At 28.9% G+C, this 27,889-nt stretch overlaps 1 protein-coding gene across 1 annotated transcript in view; it reads right to left on the bottom strand.

Moving 5' to 3' along the window:
- LOC129968259 (uncharacterized) overlaps positions 1-27,240 on the bottom strand; it is a 40,038-nt gene extending 12,798 nt beyond the window's left edge. The window contains exons 1-2 of the mRNA XM_056082116.1: positions 26,934-27,240; positions 15,681-15,763 (exon numbers count right to left, since the gene is read on the bottom strand). Coding sequence (XP_055938091.1) covers positions 15,681-15,732 — 52 coding nt within the window. The 5' untranslated portion in view covers positions 15,733-15,763; positions 26,934-27,240. The remainder of the gene's footprint in view (positions 1-15,680; positions 15,764-26,933) is intronic.
- Between the last annotated feature and the right edge of the window lie 649 nt (positions 27,241-27,889).

The raw sequence follows: 27,889 nt of genomic DNA, 5'->3' as shown, positions 1-27,889 counted from the left end.
GGAAATAAAAAAAACAAACATATATTCTAAAAATATATCATTGAATATCAGCTGGGTGATATTCAATAAACATAAACATGGCTCGAGTCTCGTTTGTATGGCAGGGAATTCATTTTCACCCAAGATGGTAGGATTCCCATCAGTCGGAAGCCTATGGTATCATTGCAAAATAATTGAAATTCAACCAGCTCCGAAAAAAAATGACTCAATTCGACGAAAGGTCATGTGTTTGGTAAATAGGTTGCCTTCACAGGTGGGCGCCATTACATTCTTCAGATGATAGCTTTCGAAGGTAAAGAGTAAAAGTACCTAAGTAATGATAAACTTTCTCTGCGCCTGTTTCATCTAATTGTTGTCTGATACCTTGACCTCTTTTCCTGTGTGAGGGAAGAAGACTCGCCCTTGTTTGTTCCATAGTGCCCGTCACTCAATTGTTTCTTACTCCGTTGCAAGAAGGATGGGAACTCATGGAATGCCGTTCATCTTCAAATCCTGCTTCACTTATTGACGTGTGGGTGGCAAAACGGAATAGCGGTTCACGGCAACCAACATTATGGGTGTGAGGATTTATGTGATGTATCAGAGCAGTCGTGATGGGGATTGGAGATATTACGTTTCGAACAAGCAAATAAAAATTCAGGTTTTAGGCATTATCTTTATAGCAGGTTTTGAGTTTCGAAATTCGTAGTTATCTTTAAGCGGAATCTTTTTCTTTTAAATGATAAAACAAATCGTCCACTTGGCAAATTCTTTTAACATTTCTTGCATTAAATTCATGTAAATTATCTATAGTTCTTTTGAAATTACAATTTGGAGTGTTTGAGTTACAACTCTTTATATATATATATATATATATATATATATATATATATATATATATATATATATATATATATATATATATTGTTAGATAACCTAAGAAGGGAAAGTTAAATTATTATCTGCGATATTTGTGATTTTTTTTAGTTATTGCTGAAATACTTTATTAAGAATCCAGAAAAATTAATAAAATAATTTGAAAAGTTGTTAAATTCCTTTTCTGATAAATATTTCATATGATAAATTGGTAGTAAGAATGGAAGTTTCATGTAAGCTATTTTATATCTGATTAATTTTTTTTGTTAAATTTTATGTGATGCATGCTATCTTATTTGAAAGCAGTGAAAAAGAACTTTTAAAATTCCCTATGATGTATAATTTTTGAAATGGAAAAAAAAAAAAACATTTGTTTTTTTTTACATTAAAATTAAAGAAATGGCACAAAAATTCCTATTATCGCATTTATTTTGAGAATGAATAAATTCTTTGCAAAATTAATGTTGAATATATTTATATTGAGAAAATTTTTATTACTAAGCAAACATAAGTAAGGAACTAAGTAGTATTAATATAAATATTTTGTGGAAATATATGCAAAATAATTTCTTCATTTGCATTTTTTTTAATAAAATGTGAAAATAAACAAATAAATCTCAATAATTTTTGAAAAATCGAAATCCAGAGAAATTGCGAACTTTATGTGCATTTTATTTCATAATTTGCACTAAATAACATTTAAAAGTTTTAGTATTTTGTTTAAGCAAGCAAAAGGTTTTGACTTATTCGGGTTACGCGCATTTTTTGGAATTTGCTTTTAATCACAATACTTTATTATTATTTTTTCCAATAAAATACTTTTTATTTTATTACTTATTATTTTTTCCAATAAAAAAGAGATGGATAGAAATTCAACTTATATATATTCATAGAAATCCTCCCTCCTCAAATAATATCATTAAAGAAAGAAAGTACAAATAAAAAACATTGAGCATCCTTGGCAAAATGCTAACATTCAATTATTTCGATTTCTAATTTTTTAAATGAAATAATCGCTTTTAACGACAAAAAGTCCCATTCTTCTTTGAATTTGGATCTTCTTTGGAACCTTGTTAAATTAAACAAATATGTATGCAGCCATTTCATAGTTATAAAAAATGACAAGATTTTCTTAAATTATTTTCCATTATTGTAACAAAAAATTTGAACTAAGATTGATGCTAGCCTGCATTTTACTTTCCTTATATTGTGACTTTGAGATTTAAAAATAGTGTGCAACAAATTGAAATTCTATGAGGGGATTAAATTATTCTTACGAAAAAAGTTACTATATATATATATATATATATATATATATATATATATATATATATATATATATATATATATATATATATATATATATATATATATATATATATATATATATATATATATTCATTTTGATGTTTCGTTTTGATCATGTGGCTCAGAAAGGCGGTGTCAAATAATGCACGCACATTTTATAAAATTCTCACTTAATATACAAAACTTATATCACATCGCTCATAACGTTTTCATTAAGCAAACATCATACATTCTCCGTCAATGGGGAGAATGACACATTGATGCAATTCTTTTCAAAAACAGGTGGATCTCTAAATGGGTTACTGGGAACTTTTTTTCTCCACACGCTTATGTCACGTGGGTTAAACTCTTTCACAAAGGAATCCAATAGTCACTTGAATTGTGAAGCTTCTTGGAATGCTATGTATCTTGAACCTAGGGCGTCGCACGCTTGATTCCCGGAGGGTGGGCCAATTTTTTACACCCCCAGCTGAGGCTATGCATGTGTTTCTGTTTTTCTTTTCTCAAACTTTCTAAAGAAAAGGTCATGCAATTTCTTTAAACGATAGATTTCAGGATCCTCCCAAAAGCGAAAGCATTTGCGTGACCTTTGTTGACTATCGTGAATTCATAATCTTCAGGATTTTCATGCATTTCTCATCCAATATAAACTTTATTACCTGGGCAAGAAAGAATCGTTTGTTGTTTGAATTAGCATTCGGGAATTTGCTGTTTTCTGTCAACTTGTCATTTTCGGTGAAACGGAACCACCTCATGTTTTGATTGCAGAAGAACAAGAACAGACATCTTTTGATAATAACACTTCTTTCTTGTTTACCGAGTTTGCATTGACAAAGATAAAACCTTCATGCAAATTCTCCAAAGAATGATTTTCATGATTACTAAGGATTAGCTATGTGTTATTTGTTAAGCATTAGTGTTATGAAGCCAAGAAAAAGGACAAGTATTATTATTATTGTTACTCACATAATTTTTTTGACTTTTTTTTTTTTTAGAATGCATTTTCCAATTTGAAATTTTTATTAAATATTCCATTTATTCCTTTAATGTTGTTGTTTCTATCACTGTTAATTCGCCACCCTCAAACTTTTATCAATCAATAAATACAGAACCAATATATATTTTCACAATAATCTATTTATCATTAAATTCTTCTTGTTTATTCTTTTAAAAAAAAATTCAGCATTTAATTTTTTTTAAAATTAGTTTTATTAGATATTTATGACGCAAATATTCAATACGCTAAACTGATATTAGATTCCATTTAATATGTGATTAAATGCATGTTTAAATCATCCAGCTAGTTTAAATTAATTTAATCTTTATATTTTTGAACGCCTTTTAATATTTTGAAATGAACAATTTATCTCTATTAATAATAAAAACGCACTTGAGTGTGTTTGCGCTCTAGAGGGCAGATTTTTTTGACCAACAGCTATCAAATTTAATGATACCAATTTAATAATCAAGTGAATTTTTTCTTAATTTTTGCAATTTTTTTAAAGATGTTTCTTTTTCTAATTTCCAATATTAGATTATATTATTACCCTGGAGTTAAAAGCCGTTATTATTGTTTCCTCAAATACGTAATCGTGACATTTTCATTCATTTTTGAAAATTAAAGAAAAAGGTTTAGTATATGTTTAATTTACAAGATAAAGTTACAATATCGCGAAATTTAGAGGATAGATAATTCAGTTATTTGGGCTTTTAATCAGATTATGGGATATCTCTATTAGAAAGTTTTATATCTTAATGATTTATAAGAAATCAAATATGGCTGATATTCCCAGTGAATTAGGTAATCGTCAGAGGCGAACAAAAAAACATCACTTATCATAGTTTGGCAAAAAGCAATATGTTATTAACTAAATTTATTTGACAAATGATTAGATTGCCAAAAAAAGGGCCAAAAATTCCTCGAATTATCCGTAAAGAAAAATAACATTTATAATTAAAAATATAGCATTCTCCAATAAACGTTTTGTACTTAATAAAAGGAGCATGCGAAGGATATGAAGAAAGGAGAATTGATTATTTTTTATCTATATAAATAAGCATTTAAATGAGCTCACTCTTATGATGCTTATTCATTTTATGTTGCATATAATATATTTGATGTTACATATAATATATGCATTCCATTTAAGTCATCACACACTATTCAATTTATGTATTTGCTTTTATTTCAGTGTATTTTTTATGTAATACGATGATTGAGCTATATTATAATGATTATATTAAGAAAAAAATTACAATGTTTAATGAGTGTTACACCCTATAGAGCTGCAAAAATGAATACAACTTTATATTCGAAATAAAATTTTCCTCATCGCATATTTATCGTTTTTTATACTGTGAATCTTTGATAAATTGAAGAGCAATATTAGTTACAATACATTTAATTTAGATTTGTGCTATTAATTACCTAAATAGTCTAAAAGAGGGTTGAACTTTGCCCTCAGAATAAATTTAATCGATAACTTTCTTGGATATTTGCTTTGAAATATTTTAAATAACTCTTTATACATATATTTATAAAATTGATAAAAAAAAAAGGTTAAAAAATTAGATAATTTAAAGGATGAAGGATGATAAAGGATGAAACACACAAAGGATGTTTTATGTGAAAGTTCAGTTAATCATTAGTCATAAACATAGAAAGTGCTGAACTCGCAGATATAAGTTAACCAAGGTAAAAAGTTAAAAGGAAAAATGACGGAACTCCTGTGATAATTGCTTAAAATTAATTCCTCTGTTCCTCCATTTCAAACACTCTTCGACAGAATGCAGAAAATTAATGTCACTTCCGTTAACTAATGCTTCAAGTCAATTATATAACTCAAACAACAGCCCAAATAGAGACTGAAATCCGCGAATGCATTATGATTTATTACAACAGATCGCTTGTTTCAGTGACGTTAAATGATGATATTAATATCGAGATTTGCATAATCTAATAGAAATAGATAAATATATGAAGCAAGAGATGTAACTATTTTATTTTCAACGCAGCAGATGTTATCTAAAATTTCTCCGAATTCCTGCATTGTAATGGAACACGTTATGATCCAGTGTTCTTGACCTCTAGTCAAATGATTTATTTGAAATGAATTTAGAGGCAGCATCCACAAGAAAATAGCGAGTTTGTATTTTGATTATCTCCATTCAACTCGCAACCACATAGAAAATGAGAAATGCAGATGTACTTCCATCGGTTCATTAATAAAGCGTAGGAGTAAATCAATCAAGGGTTTTTACAGGTGGGTAAACGGGCCAGGAAGTGCTCGCTGAGGGGAGGGCAGTTGGTCAATTAGTTAAACAATTTAATTAAAAAAAAACTATATTTTCTATTTATTAGAATGACTGAAAGCGCTACAGGTCTGTTCAATTTTACTGTTCTTAACGAAAAGGGGATACACTGACAGACTTCAATTAGAACATTATGTGACGTATTACCACTTAAATAATAATCATTCAAAGATTGTTCAAAATGATGTAACTTTTGAATAAATTCCATCATAATAATATGCTTTTAAAATGCTTTTCTTTTGACAAAAGACTTCACCTTAAAAATCTTCTTATAACTGGTATAAATATCTTGGAATTCATCAAGAGGATAAACATATCCTAAATAGGTACATTGAGAACCTTAGGATATAAGAAAGCATTGCATTTCAATTTCTGAAAATTGCTCTTTGTTATAGCATTTATGATACATTTTTTATACTACTCGCATCAAAGTATGAACTCAGAATATTACTGAGATAGACTGGCACGTAAAACATCAAATTCTATTCCTGAATTTGAACATTAACATTCATAGCAGATTGTCTTTCATTTCCTCAATATAAACACTTGTAGACGTAATTGATTCATCGATGTTAAAAACTCCTGCATTTTTGTCTTCAGGGCATTCTTTCTGTACAGCAAATTACAGGAGTAAAGATAAAATAATGCACCCCCTTTTCTGTGAAAAATTACCTATATGTCGCTGATTTAGGAGAGCATCCTTGTGAAGGCAAATGTGCGATGGCAGCGACCTAGGTCAATCGTACGACCTCAATGAACATATTGGCTACTCTTTGTTTATGCTGAAACGCCAAGAAACTTGCAGTCTGCAAGGGTAAAAGCAGGTCAACGAGGGATAATTGATTGAAAATTTGAGGCAGCATGTGGAAGTAATAATAATTGTTTGATCATTAGTTTTTTTTTTCTTTTTTTGCGTGTGCGAGAACGGCTACTTTAATGGTGAAAGTTATTGGGTTATCATCGCCTGTTATCGATAGGTTAATTGTTTTCTGGTCACATATTATTGCAATTAGAAACAGTCGTGGAGATTTTAAAAATCTCTCCGCTTAATATGTATGGACTGCTTTAAATCTTTTTATAATAAAAATGAATAAATATTTTTTTACTTCATTAAAAGCTTTTTATAACGAAAAAACGATATTCCTTTAGTATGGGTTTAAGGTACTTCGTACACTTTTTTCAACGCTGCTCTTTCGTAAAGAAAAAAAAAATAAATATGATAATTTAAAAAAATTTTTGCTTCTAAAAAAATAAATTACATTATACTTCACATGACTAAGCGAAAATTATATAATTTATTTTATGCTCTGACAGTAATCTCTCACATAATAAAAGAAAAACTATAATTTTTTCTTTTACATATATATTTTCTTAAAATGAAACAAAAATTTCCTAATTTTCCTTTTCTGTGTGATTATTTTAATAATTTTTATCATAAAATTTAATTATGGTAAGTAATTTTAATATAAATGTTAACATTTTCCACTCATTTTTCTTATCCATCATTCTATCCATGAAAATTATGGATAGTTTAAACAGAGTTAATTTAATCTTAACGCAATAACTATTTAACTGCAATAATCTTAGAATTTATGCTTATTAGTGAAAATATTTATATCCTAAACATTTCATTAAATATCTCAGTTGTATCCTTTTATTAACCTATCGGTGGCAATTAGTCTTTTTAATTAACATGAGAAATGTGTTGCTGGTCTGTTCCAAAAACAAATTAAAAAATATATGAGGGATATAGAAAATCGCAAAGGAGAAATTTCCTTGCAAATTTAAAATCATAGTTGTTATTTCTTAATTACCTTTCCCTTTAGTAATTTTTTTGCGAATAATTTTTTTTCCTGCTTTGAATGCTTCAAGGATTGTCAGGTAACCATGGTTCAAAATAACCAAAATGTCTTCATGATGAATGTTATTTTGTTTCTAAAGGAGTATTTTAATCAATCGGTTATTATTAAAAACTAATGAAAATAAAACAAAAAAAAATTCTCAGAATAGATTTTTCTTTGTTGCCTTGATTTTGCGTCGCTTTATTATGGATAACTGATTTTTCTATTTTTCTCACTAGTTTACACTCTAAAAGAATGCATACTGCCTGGTTAAAAGGTTATTGTTTGGAAAATGTAAAATACCATATAAATATATTATATTATATATATATATATATTAATTACCATATATATGTATTATATACATATATGTATGTTTAGTATTATAATACTAAAAAAGCATATATTTTCATATAAGTTTCAATCAACTTATTTTAAAAGCAGACAAAAATGTTTAAAAATTGTGAAATCCTTAATATGAGTATATGAATCTTAATGCTGAAACCTGAACTAGAAAGCCTTTACTTAAACCGTAGGTCGCTTTTTTCTCTTTTGTAATACACAATCATAATTTATTACTTTGCAATCCCGAAATTAAATTTATGTTCCTATACATTCCTTGAATAGAATTGCTTAGCGTAAATTCGGATTATGCCCAAATATTGTAAATAATTACCATTAAAGTAATAAAATGAATTCTTTTTCACAAATGTAGCTTCTAACATCAATTACTTTTCAGTACAATTTACAAAGTAGTTTCAGAAGAGGCTTGAAAATAAAAAGAACAAACAGTACATAAAATATAACCACAGAAACGTTTTGAGACAACATGCTGGTAATGTTAATAGTAAAATAAAATGTTCAAAAGTCATCCACTTATTACTAAGCTGCAGTTTTTTTACTTTTTATGTCATACTCTTAAGAGTTTTGAGACGTAAAAATCGATTCATTCCTTGGGAGATTTGGCCCGTTTTCTTTTTGTGATCAAGCCAGTATATCGTGGATAGATTGCTTTTCTAAAAGACTAATGGGCATTTGAAAAATATGATCCATCCTAATCAAAATTCAAGAACTGAGTTCTTCTCCATTTCCCGATGAGAATTAGGAATTCCTCCATAACCCAGCTCAGTTTATCACACGAGGCTAATCACCGCCAATTACGGTCTCGAAGCGCTTTCAACCAGCTTCAAGTGATTGGGTGACACCCAAGCGTGTCTGCGATGATGTGGTTAATGGAATAATTTTGAATTTAGTACTCGGCGTTGTAATGCATTCAACGCACGTCACTGGAACATAACGGAAGCTCTCCACTCTGCAATAATCATCTATCAAATGGACATTCCTATGGCATATTTTAGCGCTTAATTTATGCCACACAAAACTGGACAATAATAAGATACAACCAGTTTTAAACTTGTTATTAATCTGATGCATTTACGAAGATTATTTTTTTTTCTTGTAGGGATTTTTTTTTCAATATTCTTTTTTGTCTTTGTCGTTTCTTTTCTACATGTTGCTTTTCTTCTTTCTCTTTGTATATTTTATTTCGAAAATGTTCTTTCGACGAGTCCATGTAAACCAGGCCGATCTCTGGGCGTAACTTGGGCCTACTTATTGAATTTTTATTTTTCTCCATTTTTTCCAGAGAAGTGCTTGGATCGCTAAATGTTGTGGTGTGATAGGACACTCTTTGCAGTATAATCGCTTGTAAGTATCATAACATCTGCCCCTAAGAAGGGTGTGGCTTACCTCTCCGGCCCATTCCACACTACCAATGCTAAATTGTTTTTCAATTGGAACGATTTGAGACCACAGCACGTTGGAAACATTTCTTCTTTGGTTTTATTTTCCACGGTGTCGGAAGTATTGGAACAGGATGATAAAAAAATGAATGTTCCCATTATAAAGATATGAGCTATGAATTTTTCAAAAAAGTTTTTTTTTATTATAGATATTTGGTACCATCTAATAACTCAATCAATAATTAATAAAATGATTAAAAATCTCTATAACTAATTAAATATATTTCGCCATTATTTTAAAATTGTGCATTTTATACCAAAAGCTAAAGAGATTGTGAAATCTTTGTAAAATAAATGGATTTAAAGAATTTTTTTCTCTCAGATTTCATTAATGCAGGAAGAATTTACGAGAAGGAAATATCATAAATAATTGCTTATTTGCAGCTATAGAATCAAGATTTTACTTTTGAACGGATTATTAATTTTTTTAAAAAAAATGGAATCATTTTTTGTAAATTAATTGCATAAAATCGGATTTGAAACTTTTTATTTTGGAATGTAGGTGTTTGTAACCTGACTTTCTCAAATAACATACAGTAAATCAATAACGAATAAACTTGGAAAAATTAAGAAATATATTTCATATTATTCAACATTAAGTGCAGTTTACCTGAATTTATTACAGTTTTAACTACATTTATATTGCTGTTTTATAATAACCATAAAAAGCTTTATGACAGGCATAAATTAAAATTTTTATTCCTATGAAATTAAAGCATATAGAGTTGTTTATTATTTTATAGACTGAGAAGCCCTTTTTTTCTTGAAAAATAGAAAAAAATAAATTAAAGATTATTTATTAAAAGATTTGATGCATGGCACTTTTTTAAGGAAATTCACGGATGATGCCCTATTACATTTTATACTAGGTATTCAGTTCCTCTGATTTCATTCTGTGTAATAAGGCAGACTTCTATTTATTTATTTATTTTTCATTTAATTCATGTAGCCGATCTCTTTTCGCGACTTGAATAGCAATGAGGCGGTCTTTTTTTTCTATTTAGGCGTTGTTTTGTTAAGTTTCTTTTTTTCTTCTCTCTCAATATTGCTTATCTTTTACACGTGCTTCGAGAGATGAAGTAATAAGGCCCTGAAAAAGCACTTTCCATTTCAAACCTCACTTTTTCCTTATTTGTAAATAAGAAGTCATGGTCTGGCCGATGTACGTGATGACCAACAGCCAGGTAACTGATCTCTGAGCTGAATCGTAAGTTCTGGGCGTGTTTCAGATTGAGGATCAATGTTCATGAATTTCGACATTTCCCGTAGGCATAGTGAGGCAATTTACTTTAGAACCAAATTCAGTTCGTTTTGATTTTATTTTCACTGTAGCCATGCCAGGGTTAAGAAAGTAAATTCAAAAGCAATTTTTATCAAGGAGACTTCACTAGATCGTTTCATTAAATGCTAGTGTTGAAATAGCAAAAGAAAATAAAATTAGTCCTGATTAAATCACAGTTCAAGGTTTACTTAACTATACTTAAGGACAAAAACCGTCTCGGAAAAAAGAAACTACTAATGATTTTTTTTTCTTACTACTTGTTCCTTTCTACGCCTTACTTTAGATAAGCGCTTAATTCTTTTTATTATGAGCTTTAAGATATATTTGCTACTCGTAGCTTTTGCATCTTATGATTTACTTTGTTTTACAACGCTACTAACATGAATTAACCAAATTAGTAATAAACAGAGAAAACAAATGAAAATCTTTATTAATAAAAAAGAGGTTTTCATAAATCATCCTGATAAAAAGGCTTTTTAATAGAAAGGGCTGTATTACTAATAGAATATGGAAGACATTATGTATGATTATTTTAAACAAAAAGAATTAAAACGAGTTAAAGCTGTTATTAAAGAAAGCATTACATATTTTAAATGCAGGAAGAAAAACCTGATGTTTGAGGTTAAGTAAGGGTTGTTGTGCACATATAACATGATTAAAATCACTCAAATTAAGTAGCAGAAAATAACTTAAAAAATGTATTACGTAATATTTGTTTAATATTATAATAGTATGCTTGTTAACATGCAAAAGTTAATTTATCATTTCAGCATTCACTTGATGTATGCATTAAAACTGGTAAGCAACTTTCAAAGTAAAACGTGCATAAAAAATATGCCCCAAATGAAATATACTGTAAAAAAGGAATAATGCAAGTGATTATAATAGAGCAGAGCATTTCGAATATATTTTAAAGAATTTTTCAAAACCTCTAGAAGAATTGGAATGAATTTTAAAGCACGATTCAGTTTTTTAGTATAGAATAGAGTAAGATTATATAGTAAAAATTAATAATTATGTGTTTAATTTTTATTAGATCTTATATTATTAAAGCAGATACTTATTTAATTAATTTTTTTCATTAGAAACATAACAAATGCTTCAAAATATTATAAAAAAAGCTTTGTTTCTACATTGAGTACTTCAAAAACATTAAAAGCGATAGAAATATGATGAAAACGCTTTAAATTTATTTCAATTTAATATAATTTTAATTTTTCATTCTTCCAATCAATTAAAAAGTAGCCTATTTTTACTTTTGTTTGCTGCAAGATAAAAAAATATTTTGTTAAAAACTAACTATTACTAGAAACTATTTATTAAAGTATGTTAATAAAGTGAATTTATTAAAATACATCTTGATTTTTCAAGGCAAAATATGAGTGCAATCAAATGATCCTTTAAATTCAATGCGAAGAGAATAAAAATATTAAAGTATAAACAAAATGAAATATTTAAAATAAATTAATAATATTACTCTCTTTGGTTTTGATTGTTTGATGGTTTTGGTTTGATTGAACATATGATAACTTATAAAGTATGAAAATGTATGACTATTCTTTCACAAAGCAAAAATGTTTTGAAGAAAGTTCTTACTGTATTGTTAAATTTATTTAAAATAAATTATTTAAATTTATTCCTTACTCAGATGGTCTTTAGTATTGATTAAATGATTTATCTAAGAAAATTAAATTTTATTTAATAACTATTAATTAAACTGGCATTTTTTCATAAAGTAAGAATAATTTTAAAGTTTTAATTTTGAAAAAGACTCGTACAGAATACGGCAATTAAATATTTTGTAATGATTGCAATCGAAACAGAGTAATTCAATGTCTCTTAAAGAAATTTTATCATATAATAGCAGGCCTTCATTTAATGTAAGAGTGAAAAACCCCCCATTTCACATTATTATTGCATTGAATGAGCATATTCCTTAGTGCGGCTCGATAGTTAAGATTATGAAAACTTATGCAGTTTCGAGTGATGAAATGGACAGTGACGTTTACTCTTCTGATTTAAAAACTGCACGAAGGAAAATTTTCTTCAATGTTTGTTAAAAATATGAATGCAGAAGAAATCTTTTTAAAGATGTTTATTTCTTCTAGGTGAGATTTCTTGGTTGAAAAATTCATAAAAAAATTTCAAAATTTTGATAATGCTCTCTATGTTAGTCATTGAACTTCAACTTGATTGAAATAATTGCAGATAATATTTCAGCCATAAGCATATACTGATATTACAAAACTCTTCCCGAGGCTATAACATTCCTGTATCATAAAATTTAATCAGATCACCCCAATAAAAGCTAATTAAATCAAATTGGATCCGTCCGATACATACTAATTCTAAACCCTATTTGGAACGCTGTAATAAAATATTGAAAATTATTACATTTTGTTAAGCCAAGATTTTATTCGTCCCATTAGTTCGATAATCTCATTCAGTAAATCACTGTTTGAAAATATATCTAATAATTTGTTTAATCATAAGGACTTTTAACATGTTACTGAATTTCACTTCAATTAAATAGTAAAAATGACACATGGTGGATATTTCACACTTATAAACGAACGTAGTGAGAAATGTAGTGTTATTTTTCTACGCTAGCCGTGGGCTAGTTCTCCTCGAATCTCAGTTATGCGGAATTATTAAACGATAGTTATTCAATTGAAGCGATTAAAAAGTACCCCGCCTAGTCTCTACAACCCATTTCATCAGTCTAGTTCTGTCGTAGGAGACGGGAAAGTATAAATTAACACGAGCTGACACCCATCCCATCATTTAAAACCAAACACCTTCCAGCGAAAGGAATTAACAAGAAAACAAACTCGTAACACTCATTTCTTACATTGATTTACATCAACTCGTGATTTCAGTCAGACGTTCATTTGCTCGAACTGATTAGAAACAGTTAGATAGAGACAGATACTCCATTTTTTTTATTTCTTTTAAAATGCCCGCAAGTATGGCCTCAAGTGAATCGAGTAACCCGCACCTTTTTTTCGGAGGAACTGCCATTTAATATGCGAGACCCTGTTTCAGGTTCGTTAGGCTTAGAAAATTCTTAAATACGGTCATTTTATAAATAGGGTTCCGAACTCAAAAGCAATGCACGCTTATTAGATTAAAACATTGATTTAGAACTCCTCACTCATAATTAAGAAGCTAATAATCATTTTATCATGGGTGAGGGTATCGGATTCCGCAAAATTACTTACTGAAGTGCAACCACGAAAGCAGGGCATATCAGTGGAACTCTTCTATCCAAATGCTTGGAACTCCTTCCACGTTTGCTTATTCCGTGAGAAATTTATTCAGAAATTATGCCGAGCGCTACGTGCACTCATTTTTATTCTACTCCTGAATTTATAATTTGGAAATCTATTAATACATTCGACTTGAATTAGGTCTGCTTGTAATTGAAATGGCATTATTTTATACAGCAGAATGCATTTTTAGCATTTAATGAGAATAATGCGCCGGGTTATCGTCGGGGAATAAAGGAAGTTCGTTCATGCTTAGCTCATTTTATAAAATTAAGTTATTAGGCATTTCTAAGAGTAGTTGTCTAGCATTAGTCTCAATATCAGAAAAATTACTACAAACAACTGTCTTTATTAATCTAATTGAATAATCTCTTCCAATAAAAGTTGGATATATTTGAATTGCCTTTAATTTTTAGCAACTGTACATTAATTCTTTCTCTTCTTTTTGAATCTTATTCTTATGATTTCGAATTTTTTTATGAGCTGAGTGTATTTGAATAAACAATATTCATTTATTTTATAAATGATTTTAATATGAAAAAAAAATTTAATATGAAATGAATTGAGATGTTTTGTACGAAACTTAGGTAGGTAAAATAATCGGTCCCCAAATATATACAAGCTACAGGAGTTCATTAGGAAAGTCAATTGCTGTTAATTTATATTCATTTCGTTCGTCTGCACTTCCTGGTGCGGGTTATTTGACCTTGCAGGAAATGATGTCATCATCGGTAATTCGTAAAAGGAATAGAGAATTCTGACTAACTCATCCCATACCTATTAAAGATACCAGCTTGGAACATCAAATGGCGCGTTAGAGGATTTAAATTGATCTCTTTGAAGGTCGAACCGCACGAGGTTGACATTGTAGCAAAACCATCTACTCCGAGTGCAATTTTCATTATGAATGCTGCAGCATAATATTCACCATGACGCAATATCAAATATTTTATTTGACATATAACCTTTTTTTTTAATCTTTCAAATTATGTAACACAAGTTCCTCTTTAGGGAAAAAATTTGTATTTATAATGTTTTTTTAAACGTGAATAAGAATGCTGATCTTAAAATAAATTTTATTTATTATTTTACCGTACATTGTTCAGAGCGGATATGGTTTTTAACATTCATGAAAGAATCAAATTCGATTCGGACGAAATAATTTATCTCTGTTTATATTCAGAAATTCCCTTTAGATTTTTATTTTTTTCTGTCAAACAATTTTATTCACAAGAAAGGAAATGTCTCTAGTAAAAACATTCATAACGGTAATGTATTATCTTATGTCGTAAAAGTATCTGGCAAGGTGACTAAGCATATGATGTTATCACTGCATAGACACATTCTTTTTTAGCATCAAACAAGTAAAGGTCTTTCAAAGTTTTGATTAAGTGATGTTTAAATGGCATTTAATAATTCATTACTTTTCTACAAAATGTAAAGGCTAACAAAGGATAATCCTTATCACATTGCATACACAATATACTTTCTATTAGATGTCCTTAGTGCTATTACAAAAGTATTATTTACAATTACATGGATTACATCTCCTTTCGCGAGAAGTAATTGTCTCGGTAATAGGAAACGGCGAAACCTCGCCGTCACAAAGGAAAAAAGGCTTTTTGAAATGGAAAGACCATTTGAAATGTTATCTCAGAAGCTATCGGCAATTTTGTTTTATGGTAGTAATCAGACCCTTGTTACTATAGATCGAGGTGATAAAGAATGTTGCTTCAAGCGAATACAAAGCAACTGTCAAACTGCTCTTTCCTCCGCAGAAAGCCCAGAAAGTAAATAATGCGGATTAAGATGAATTTAAAGGATTCAAGTATTAACTACGTGTTAAGAGTGATAACCTTTACAACCAGTTGTGTTATTTATTTATTTTTAAAGTATGGCACTTTTTCGGATATGCACAAATAATTTTTTTTTGTATCAATAGAAGATACGGAATGAAAATATATTTATTTCAAGGTAATTATTTTTGAATAAAGCTATGCTTGCTACTTACCAACGAGTAATAGTGTCAATATCCAAATCCGCCACGGTCCCCCCTCCTTCATTGTGGTTGGTTTAATGTCGTTTTTCAGGGACCTAGAAATAAAAAGGAACGAGAAATTTAACATTTTGAATCCAAATTATATTTGATGCATAAATTATTCTATAATCATAAGAAAATGCTTTTAAAATCTGTATCAGTTTTTCTAAACCTTATTTATTTAGATCTTCATATTCCTTTGAAAAGATTTTTTAAACGAGTAGCTTTCATTTGAAGTTTATCTTTCGTTTCAAAACTTCATTCGCTTTCGCACAAAAATTTTATAACGAAAATCGAATTAGCTAAATCTTTATTTTCTTGTATAAAAAATATTTGAAGTTTGTTTGCAGTTTTTAACTATTGAATATATAATTGAATTTTTCTTATAAAAGTTAGAATTTCATTTTTTACTTCGAGTGCAGCGTAACAATATTCTCTTAGAAACTTATTCTGTTTCTTATAATTGTTTTTAAGAACACTCATTTAAAAATAATTAGTTGTGTTTATTTTCTAGTTGGCAAATAAAATACAAACATGCAATCAACTTCAATACTACCAATTAGTCATCTCAGAAATGTTTTTTATGAAAAAGAAATTAGGTTTATTTGAAGAGGTCTCTTGCATAGGAAGTTTTTTCCGAGTAATAATTTATATTTTTTAACGTAAAATAATGTCGTATTTAATTTTTTTATAAAAACTGACATGAAAAGAGACTATCTTTGAGGTTTTAACCGGTAGAATCCAGCTTAAATAATGTTTTTGTTTAATTAACTCTAATTAGATTTGCTTTATCGAATAAAAATATTGCTTTCATGACATATTTCATTTTTTACAGGTGTGACAACAAAAATGCAAACGCTATAAGAAATAGTCATTTAAATTATATAAAATGATGTGTGTAATTGTTTAGAAAATGTAACTAGATCTGTATACTTATATTTTGGTTTAATAAGGATATCAAAATGCAAGAATATTTTTTTTATATGTATATAGGACTTTTGGAATAACTTTTTGAGAATAAATACGCGGGTAGCGTTATGCATAAACATTTAATATAAAGACTACTTGAAAAATAAGTGTGGCAGGAAATGTTATATGTTTGTTTTTTTTCGTTTGGATGTACCTGTATTTTTATTCATTTTTTATGAGATAAAATTAGACTATTTCAAAATCGCCGTTCAGCAAATTACGCGGTCGAGAACAATTAAGATTTGCGTAACACTTCTTTTATTTTCTTCTTCCCGAATTTTACGATCGCTTTTCCCTCCTGTAAGTACTTAAAAAAACGTTCGTTTGCGAGCTTAGAGTAAGGAGAAGACTCGTAGAATGTGGATCCTAGTGTTTAATGGCCTCTCCAGGGTCATTTGAGAGGTCAAATGCTTTCTATTTCTTGGGGTGTGGAAGGAGGGTCTTGAGTGTTTTCAGGATTCATTTCTCTTCCAAAAAGTTCTTTGTATTGCTTGGCATGATGCGGATTTAGGTCAGTTGGTGATTTTGTTCTCTTAAATGTGTCAGATGCAGCCTAAACTTCCTCTATCGGGAAAGTTGTGGTTAAAATTAATTTTCGCTTATTGCCGCGTGCTGTCTTAACTCACGGAACTGGTTTTTTTTTTTATCTTTTCACTTTCAGCCATCTTTCGATATTTTTTTCTCTATTTGTTTCTTATTCAATATGATCAATTGATACCAGGTATGTTTTCCTTACGTCACTATTCTTCTAAAATGGGATAAAAACTTTTTCTAAATCTTTATTTATTTCCTGTCTCCGCTGTTTGGCAAAACTGGTACACTTTGGGGAAAATCGTGATATAATTAATTATCTCTGATTGTGATAATAAAGAATATTAATTTTATTAACATCCTTGGTGTAAAGTTTGTATTTATTATGTCCAATGCTTGAGAAACTTATGTATTAATACGGAAAAATGCAAAAAGAAAAGTAGCTATTTAAGCCGAATTTGGATACATTTTAAAGTATTAAAAGACGTCTGCATCGTACTATACTCTTAAAATATTAATAAAAATATAACATTTTTTTTTTAAATACCGTGACGTATTTTTACTGAAGAGCTGTTTTATTATTTTGATTTTCATTTAGGAAATTTTATTAGAATTATTATTCCAGCTGATGCCTTTATAAATGAAAAATATTTTGTTATAAATATATTACGATATTTCAATTTTTAAAATTTTTTTACTAAATTGTATTTAGTTAAAATAAAAATTGTAAATAATTTTACTCATCTGCACTCGATCATTGGTCAAAAAGGAATTTTTCAAAATCTTCCATGCAAGTTAAAACATTTACATTAAATATTCTACCACCATTATTAAGTTTTAATCCATATTTTATTGATCATTTTATTGTCTTTATACTTTATATTATCGTTTTTAGACTTATTTGAAAGCTTGTAATGACTTTAAAATAAAATAAGAATTAATATTTCTATACAAACTTCATTTAGATGAGTAGAATTAAATCGTATCATTTTGAAGCGTTTATCTACAATTTCCACGACAAATTTAGCAAATTTATTCATTTGTTTTTATTATGATACAGACATAGTCTCTAAAAATATGCAGGGAAATGATTGCTCTAGTATAAATTATTCTGAAAACTTCGATTAAATTTTATTTCTTCTTTCAAGGGAAAAAAAAGAACTGTACGAAATATTTTAATAAGCATGGAAGAGGAAATCCTAAGAGATATTTAAAAATAACAGATAAAAACCAAAGAAACTTTTTGAAACAAAATTTAAGCAATTATTTATAAAAGAAAAAAATATATGTCTTAAAAATTCTGAGAGAAGCTACATAAAAAAAATTATTAATAAATTCAACACTAATGCTCATATATATTAAAATTTTTAAGAGCGATTCATGCACAGTTTTTTTTCTGACAAAGTAACCTTAACATAAATAAAATTAATAGATAAAGTTTGTGAATATTCAAACCGCAGAACCAAAAATTTGCATAAAAGAAATTTAGTAAACCTTCTGATAAGGTGTCATTGATAAAGAATATTTTTGATGGATAGAGAAAAGCTCTGAAAATAAGGAAAAAAAAATGAATAAGAATTGCAGAATCTAACAATAAATAAAGTCAAATCATATTTTGCGTATTGATATTCCACTCCCGAAACCATCCTTCTCTTTGAGATAAAAATATATTAAGAAATAGACATAGAAAGTAAAGCAAAAACAGCGGATCACCCCACGCTGATCATCAACTTTGGGTGTGCCCATCGGCCCACAATGGCGCCAAGATCGCTTTCTCATCTGATATATATATATTTTTTTTTGTCTCTTTCTGAATCATTAAAAACATCATCAATTTTGAAAACGCTTTTGCTTGAGATACCACACGTAAGAAACCATCCTGTGAAGAATGGCAAATCAATTTCTGTCGTTCACACATTAAAAAACAGATAATTCTAATTCTCGTTTCGCAAAAAGAAGTAGCAAGTATTTTATCATATATAGACCTTTATTATTACTGTATTTTTTATGGGAATGAAGAAATTAATAATAAAATGCTTTATCTTTAATAGAAAAAAAAACTTAAATTTTGAATTTAAACTATTCATATTAAATGCAACAAATTTTTTTAATTACGATGTATATTATCAATAAGAAATAAAATCGAACAAGGTAGCAAAAACATCGGAAAAATTTCAATTCTTAATTATTTTATAACATAAAATAGAAGATTTTTATTTTAAGTAATTAAAAACTACATTAAATTCCATTAAATCATTGTCATTAAATTTTCATTTTTACATTCTTAATGAAAATATATATTTTCGTTCAATCAAAATAGTTTGAGAAACCTCCACTGGTAATTTAAATTTTATATTTATTTTTGGAACAATTTCATTATAATTTCCAGTTCTTGATTACAATTAATATGTCATTTCAGATGCATAAGTTGTTTCATTTTTCCAGAATTTTTACATTTTCTGACCAATAAAAATATTACCTATCATTGAGAAGTTTGAAAAGGCTGTGATTACAGATCTCACACTGATTGTAAAATAAAAAAAAATCGTAAGATAAAACATGCTTTATATATTTCCAAATTCCATTCTTTTTTAACCAAAATCTAATTTCATTCTTTTTTAACCGAATCCTCTTACTTTTAGGAAACCATTGTATTTTCCAAAAGGAAATTAGATCTAAACTGAATTAAGTATCCTTCGCTGTCGATGTACATTGCAATCTTGTGGATTTTCCGTCTAAGAGAGTCACAGGTAGCTAGCTACAGGAGCGCCTGCAGAAGTGACAATCACCTACACTATCGCCGCGGCCACCCCCGGATAGAGAACTAAGTTGGTAGATAGAGGTTAAACATCTAGCGTCAGTTATCCACCTTCTCAAATCTGTATAGCGGCAGGTAACCTTGATCGCCCACCAAGTGCTGATCCGGCCCAACCCAGCCCTTCCTTAAAATGACAGTAAAAGCTCAACAGCCCGTATAAATATTGTGACGCACACATCCAATTGAAAGAAAATAGGTGGATCTGCACTTGTTTATGTTCTAACCGAGCGGTGGTTAGTCACCCTTCTGTTGGGAGACGGTACTGTTAGCAATTAAACGTAGGAAGATTGAATTCCCAGAGAAATGTAGGTTAATTACACCACTGTGAAAGTGAGCGATCATAAATCTAAATCATCACAACATAAATGGTGTGAAAGTTTTAATTGGATATTAACAAATTAAGCTTCAATAGAAAAACATTCTAAGTCTTAAACTAAAAAATAATAAAAATTGTTGATCGAACTAACAGAAAAAGACTTCTGCTCAAGATTTGCACGATTTTCATAACAAATAAGAAAAGTGAGTTTATGAGATGTTGAGTTCCTGATGAATTGCTGAGCAGCAAATATTATGTTTTACTGAAAAAATTACTAACCTGCGAATTGAGGTGTGCTTTTTATAAATAAAATATTAGATTCACTGGAAAAAATATGATACATCCTAAACTGAGTTTTGAAGATGAAATGTACATATTTAAAACAAAACTGAATTTTAAATTATGTTAATATGAAATATTTTAAATTGCGTTTTTTTGAAGAATTTAAATAATTAATTTGGACGATTTAAATTATGCACTTTTGAAATAACATGTCTGTTTTTGATATTTGGAAGGAATAAATATAAAACGATAATAGGATAAGGAATTATTTGTTTGTACAGGTTATTTTCTTTTTATTCTTTATATTGATTTAAGAGTTTTGCGTCGTTTTTAAAGATGCCAACCCTAAACCAAAACATTTACTACTCTTCTAATCCAGCCCCATCCTAAAATATTTTCAAATTCAATGCTAAAAATTGCTGTGCCCCAATTATTTTTTATTCCTTTGGTTAGAATTTCATAAATGTGAAAATAATACGAAATAGGTTTTTATATTTATTCCATATCATAAAGATGGGGAAGAAATAAAAATAATCCATAATACATGATTTATATGAGAAAAAATTATTTTAAAAATATTTTTATAGCATTATGTGCTCATTTTATAGATGTTTTATAGATTTTACCCTTTAAGATTTTTAACTGGCCTTGTCCAAAGCGAGTTAAATTGGTGGTAGATATCTGCAATTAAGTTTACTCATTGTTCGCAAATCTAGCATGGAAATATAATTAACTTCCTAAACTACTATAAATTTGTAATTAATTCCAATCTGAATAGTAATGTCACCTACGAAAGTAATCACGAGAGAAAGAGAAAGAGTTGGTAAATCTTTTTCAAGCAACTAATTAATTATTATAATAAAAAATTCTTACTCTTATAAATTAGCATTGAAACATTTTTAAATTTTCAGTAACATTATTAAGCAGAAATATTATTTAAAATTTGATGTTGAGATATTTTTAACCTAAAAGTTCCTTTAGAATCTTCTTGTTATTATTAACAAGTTTTAAATTTCTCACACTGATTCCGTAAAGAAAGGAATGATAAATGGATATGTAATGGCTTTTTGTCACAAAGAATGATAAATTTCTCTAATTTCCTCGTCTGTTACAAGCTTTTATGATGTATATTTAGTGACAATGTAGAAAGTTATCTGAAGTGAAAAGTATCTTCAAGTCTTGGCGTTTCATTTAAGCGAGCGTGTGTTGAATTTAATGGTTGAAATTAGAAACCGACTTCGGTGAGTAATTAGCAAACAAGACGCGAGCAAACGAAAACCGAGATAAGGAAGAAAGTGGAAGACAGTAGCAATTTTCCACACTATCAGATTTCACTTTTTTATCTCTTTCTTCTTCCTGCTAAACAACAACATTTGAACGGGAGCTCGCTGCTCTACGATTAGTGCCAATATTCTTAGGCAGGTATAGATTCAACTCTTGCATAAGAATAATCTGAAGATGAGTAATGACGTCACGGAAAACAACATGCCAATATTAGTGCAAGCAAAAGCCAAAAGCATTAAAAAAACAAAATGGCGTAAGGGTTATTGGGACGAGCACAGATCAAACAGCACAATGGCCCTATATCAATTATTAATTCCAGTCGCGTGATCTTTTGCCAATAGATTCTTTATCCTTGTCTACTACCTCCACATTTATATGCTTAGAAATATATTGAAAAGGAATACAATTAAGTTAATATTTGGGTTTCACGTTCAAATATCCTCTAAAAATGTTTTATTTACGTGCACGGGGAATTTGCTTGCATTGAATAGTTAGATTTTAAATCAGAGCACTATATTTTAGAATTTAAAAATATTTAAAGTTCTGGATGAAAAAAAAACCACAACTAAGTAATATAAAATTTTAGATTTTCTCATCTATCTTCATTTAAATACATATGTAGAACATTTGCATGATTTAGGCTTGGTTCCTTTAAAGTTCCTTAAATGCAAATATAAAATGACAATTATTGACACAAGTAAAACTTAGGACTATACAGACAAAACAGAATATGTATGTTAGAATATTTAATTTTTTGCATCTAAATTCGTTCAAATATTTAATGATTAAACAGGATTTCATAAGAAGACACGAAGTATATGGTGTACATAAGAGAAAAAGGGAACTTCTAATTTGTAGCGATGTTTTCCCACGTGGAAAAACTTTGACATTTCTTTGACTGTAGAAGAGACGGTATGTCAACAGAAATCTGATATAATGCGGTTAGCGATAATAAATACCTTTGAATGAAACAGAAGTGATAAAACTAAAACCATTGCGCCATGGACTCTTTCATACATGGTCAACGTACAGTAATCCAATTACTTTTTGGCAAAAGATGTTAATACCATCTCAAAAATAACAGACCATCATTTTTTAGACTATGCTATTAATTTTAAACTAATGATTATAAATAACTTGGTCTCATCTTGCCAGCTTTGTGCAAATGTTCATAATTGGTATAATGAGTCCTAATCAATCTGAACGGAATGATTAAAATTTAGAGCTTCATATTACACACTTTAATAAATATTTTTCTTCATCGGACACAATATAGATTATAAACTTAAAAATACAAAATAATCTGAATATTACCTATCAATGACTATTGCGATTTCAAAAGATTAAGAAGTCAATCTTATTAAATCGGAATCGAATCGAAGTCAATTTTAAAAGTCGAAAAATCTTATTAAAATCTTGGAAAATTTTACTTTCAATCAAGAAGATAATCGAAAAGTCCAATGAATATGTTTATTATTAAATATTTTATTACCGCTTTTTATTAACTTATTAAATCACGTACAAGCAAAAAAGTATTAGTAAAAATTATCAGATGACGCTGAAACAGGTTCATTTTACAAAAAAAATCTCGAGTAGAAATTTTGTCTTGTATTTCTAAAATATCGGACTTTAAATACTATCCCGATTATTTGTGTAATGAATTTATAAAAAAAAATTTACGAATAGGTAGAAGTCAGACGAATCAATAATAATGATTGTATATCAATTGCAGACGAGTAAATTAAAAATATTTAATAATGTCATAATTAAATGAATGAATAATAGTATTTTAAATAATGATAGTAGCCAAACCAATCAACAAATAGCAAGAATAACAACAAATAGAACTCAAGCTACGTGATATACAAAGGGAGTTTTTGTCTTTCTTATTTCGAATAGAATTACGCAGAAATAGCTAACGCATGAACTTTCTTCAAAGCGCACATAAACACCTAGATTCTTTCTAAAAAATAATAAAGTATTAACAAACCCAGGAAGTATCCATTTTGAGTGTCCTTAAAAAGCACACAGTTTCCGTAACCTTATGGGGCTAGGTCACTTGACCTTTAATGGTTAGTTTGCGAATGAGAATGGTCGTGTATGAAGAAACGATTAGTCGACTTAGGAAAGTATGCATTAGAGGGGAAAATTGCATTGCAGGGTGGATCATCTGGTCGTTAAATTGGTTGCACAGGTAAACAGAATCACGTGTAAACCACAAAGAAAAAGAATGATTCTCATCTTAAAAAGCTATTTTCAGCTTTAAAGAAAACACTTCTATTTAAGAATCATATTTATCGTTTTGCGGAAAGTGACTTATCTTTAAATGAATTATCTTTTAAACGAGCAATTCGAGTATAAATAGCTGACAATGGAAAAGGAAAAAATGTGATAAAAAAAGTAAATTCACTTTTTTTTACTGTTACCGAAGCGAGTGTTATGACAACCTTTAGATAATAATCGATGTATAACATATGCTTTGGTTTCTATTAAAATGATTTGATTGATTCTCCGGAAAAGTGGCTTATCACGGATTAAATTTCGGACAAATGAAGTTGTCCAAATATTTATTTTGGGACATTATTACAAATTTTTTAGAAAGTTAACAGTAATATTTGAGCTGATAAGCAAAATTGGAATTTTGATCTTAATAAATTTCACTTGTAAGTCAGTTATAAATTTCAAATGCTTAATTATCATCTAAAATTCCAGGAAACACTTATGATCAAAAGGACTAAGCATTCTATGTTGATATGTAGCTAAATTTAATTTTATGAATTAATTTGACCATCTTAAGACGTATGACTGAAATAAAGGAGAATGATTACTTATTTTTTTGACTTAAATCGCTGCATTCATAAACAAGATAATTCCTTTAAACCATTAATTAATAAACTTATATGAATCACAAATATTAAATGCAGTTTTATGATTTTCAAATTATTTTTATATAAATAATGTTACGATAGTTATTTCTATTAATATTACTCGGAAATATATATAAAAAATGAATAATCCATTCCCGTCATTTTTAATCTTATTTCTTTTTCACTGGTCAGCGCAGATCCAACAGCAATCTGTAAAACTCTTTTTCCTGCACGAACCCAGTGTGTAACTAGGTTAAAGTAGGAAATGCCCGGAAGGAATAACATCGGACCTACGATAGAATTGAAATATAAAGGCACACCGCAAGGTTGAAATGTGAAAGGCAATTTGGGAAGAATTTTTTTTTCTCGTCAAAGAAGAGCGAAGATGAAACCCGATTAATAACTTTTTTGCACTTCTTTGAGCGTTTATTTTTTTTCTGAAAGCTTGTGTGTGTTTAATTTCGTTGCTATTACCCCGTAGGCCGTATTATTAATCTTAAGATACGGAAAGTGGATATTAATCAAGAGTGTTTATAAAAGGTGACTAAGGCAAAATGAGTCTACTCATCGTTCTAATGAATACATATGAAGTCAATTTTATTGATATGTCTGTGGCAATCAGGAAATAGGCGCATTTAAATTGTTCTTTGTTAGAATTTTAGCTAATGAAATAAATAAGAGCTGAGAACTTATCTGAATTAAATAAAGCGGCTAATCATATACAATCCTATTTATAGTTTAAACTTGTTAATTATTTTATCTATTAATTTTGTCTGTTATTTTAGGTTTAGCTATTCCGTGCTTTTTTTTGGTCAGAAAGAATTTGAAGAAATTCAATTTATTTATTACAAATAATAAAAAGAAAATTAACTCTGATAGAAATTATTATTTTAGTAGTGTTCACTGCATCACTTTTAACAATTTTTAAATTTCATACAATTGGATACAATTTCCAGAAACAATAATCTCAACTCAAATTATTTTTTAAATACATTATACTTAAAAAAACATCTAATTTTGATTTCCAAAATAAGTAATCTAAAATAATTTACCTTAGCAACCTATTGGCAAAAGGTTTAATATAACATGGTATAAAATCTTTTAATATTTTCAAATCAAACATATAATTAAAAACTGTTTCTATTTTTGTATAATTATACATATAACATATGATGTAAAATGAAACATTTTAAATAATTGGCACCTGCAAATAGACACAAAAAAGAAGCATAAATTTGTCAAAATATATATATAAATTTCTATAAAAATTATAGGCACTTCATTTACATATATTTCATAATCAATTAGAATAACAGTACATACAGAATGTTGTTTAAGTTTTCAATGCCGTTATTTTGGTATTCAGATAAGTAGGTAAAACCTTTCCAAAAATATTTCTTTAGGCCAAAGTAAGTAATTTCAATAGATACTGACTGATATCAATGTCCATAAAGTTATGACCGTATGGCGAAATTTTCTTTTCCTTACCTTTTAAAAGTGTTTGTTATTTTACTACCACTTTAGACAAGCAGTTTGTAAAAAGTAATATTTACATTTACATTTTAACGTTAAATTAAAATTTGCTAATTATTTTGCTATTTATTGCAAGATGAATTCAAAGGAAATGGAATTTTTTTTAATGCCAAAATGTGTTCAAATTCAATAACATATTATTTATATATATATATATATATTATGAGGGACCATTGGATAGGTGACAGGAATATAAATACTGATTGTAAAACTCAAAATTTTCTTTTTTTTTAAATGTCTATTATTGATATATGCGAACTAAGCTAACATAATTCAGAATGTCTCCATTCACTCTTCATTTAATTCAAATACAGCATGCCTTAAACATTAACTTTTCTAATACATTAAAACTGTTATCAACTTATTGATAAATTAGAGGAAAAGAAATTCTCATTTTATTTGGACGCCTTTATAGAAACCTGAAGAGATTGAGAGTGATATGTATTCGAATTGAAGCCATTAATTTTATGAGAAAATTCAAATGCTAATCCAGTAATTCAATTTAGAGCGAAATGATAAATAACACCGAATGTTTTAAAAATTTACAAATTATTTCTTTTCAAGCATTGGAGCGTAAGATAAAAGCGACAGCCGAGACGATAAGATGCTGGAGAGTCCGATCTTACCTTTCCCAGCAGTTCGATTATGCGGTCCGTCCGAGGAGTTCCCCACCAATTTTCTGAGCGGAAGTTCCACTCTCACTTAGCACGAGAAGAGAAACCAAATGTACTCTTCAGCTTCTGTAAAAAGTATATTCTCTCTTTTCACGACGTGACCCGTCCGACTGGCTGGCACCTCTCACTTTTGATAGGCCGGTTTGCCCTCGCACGTCACAATCTGCAACCCACTTAAGTGTTCACCCGGTCCTTTTTGCCAACCAAAACCAACACACGCAACGTAACACTTTAAAAAGACCACAGAAAGTGAAAACGGACGACCGGCCATCAGGTTTTATATAGCCTGCTGTCGAACTGCAAGCTGGGGGAAAAAATTTGGTCGTGAACATGACGTCACGAGTTTTGCGTCAGGGCCAAACGGATGCTTATCAAATGTGGCTGGAGGAGCGCAGGTATTGTGAAAAGAAAAAAGTCTAAGTTGTTTTTTGCCCCCCTTTCCTGGTTCCTTGCAGGGAATAACTGGGGGAATTTCCAACGCCAATCAGCAATGTATAGCAGAAAAAAAAAGACAAAAGAATCTTCCGTTTGTTGGAAAACGTGGATGTGTGAGGAGTGATTAATATTTAACTTTTTTTTTTCTTCCTGTGGGACAGTCTAATGATATCACGTAGATATTTCATCGAAAGTTAAGCGAACTTGACACAAATAAATCTTGGTGATTTACCGCAAAATCAGATAGCTCAGAGCTTTCAAAAATGTTAACGTGTTTCAACACAGTGAGCAATTGCATCCATGCCTAGTTGCAATGGTTTGGAATTTAACAGATTTATGAAAGATCTTCGAATACGAGCTATACTTAAAGTGATGTTTCATGTGAAAGAGTCCCCCCCCCCCAAGGATTGTGAATTTTATTCAGTATATTTGATTCCAAATTGATTTTATAGCTGAAAAAATAAATTAGAGAA

The sequence above is a fragment of the Argiope bruennichi genome, chromosome 1, assembly GCF_947563725.1.
Source record: "Argiope bruennichi chromosome 1, qqArgBrue1.1, whole genome shotgun sequence".
In the NCBI taxonomy this organism is placed as follows: domain Eukaryota; kingdom Metazoa; phylum Arthropoda; class Arachnida; order Araneae; family Araneidae; genus Argiope; species Argiope bruennichi.
Note: the sequence above shows the minus strand (reverse complement) of the source record. Positions and strands in the feature narration are given on the sequence as shown.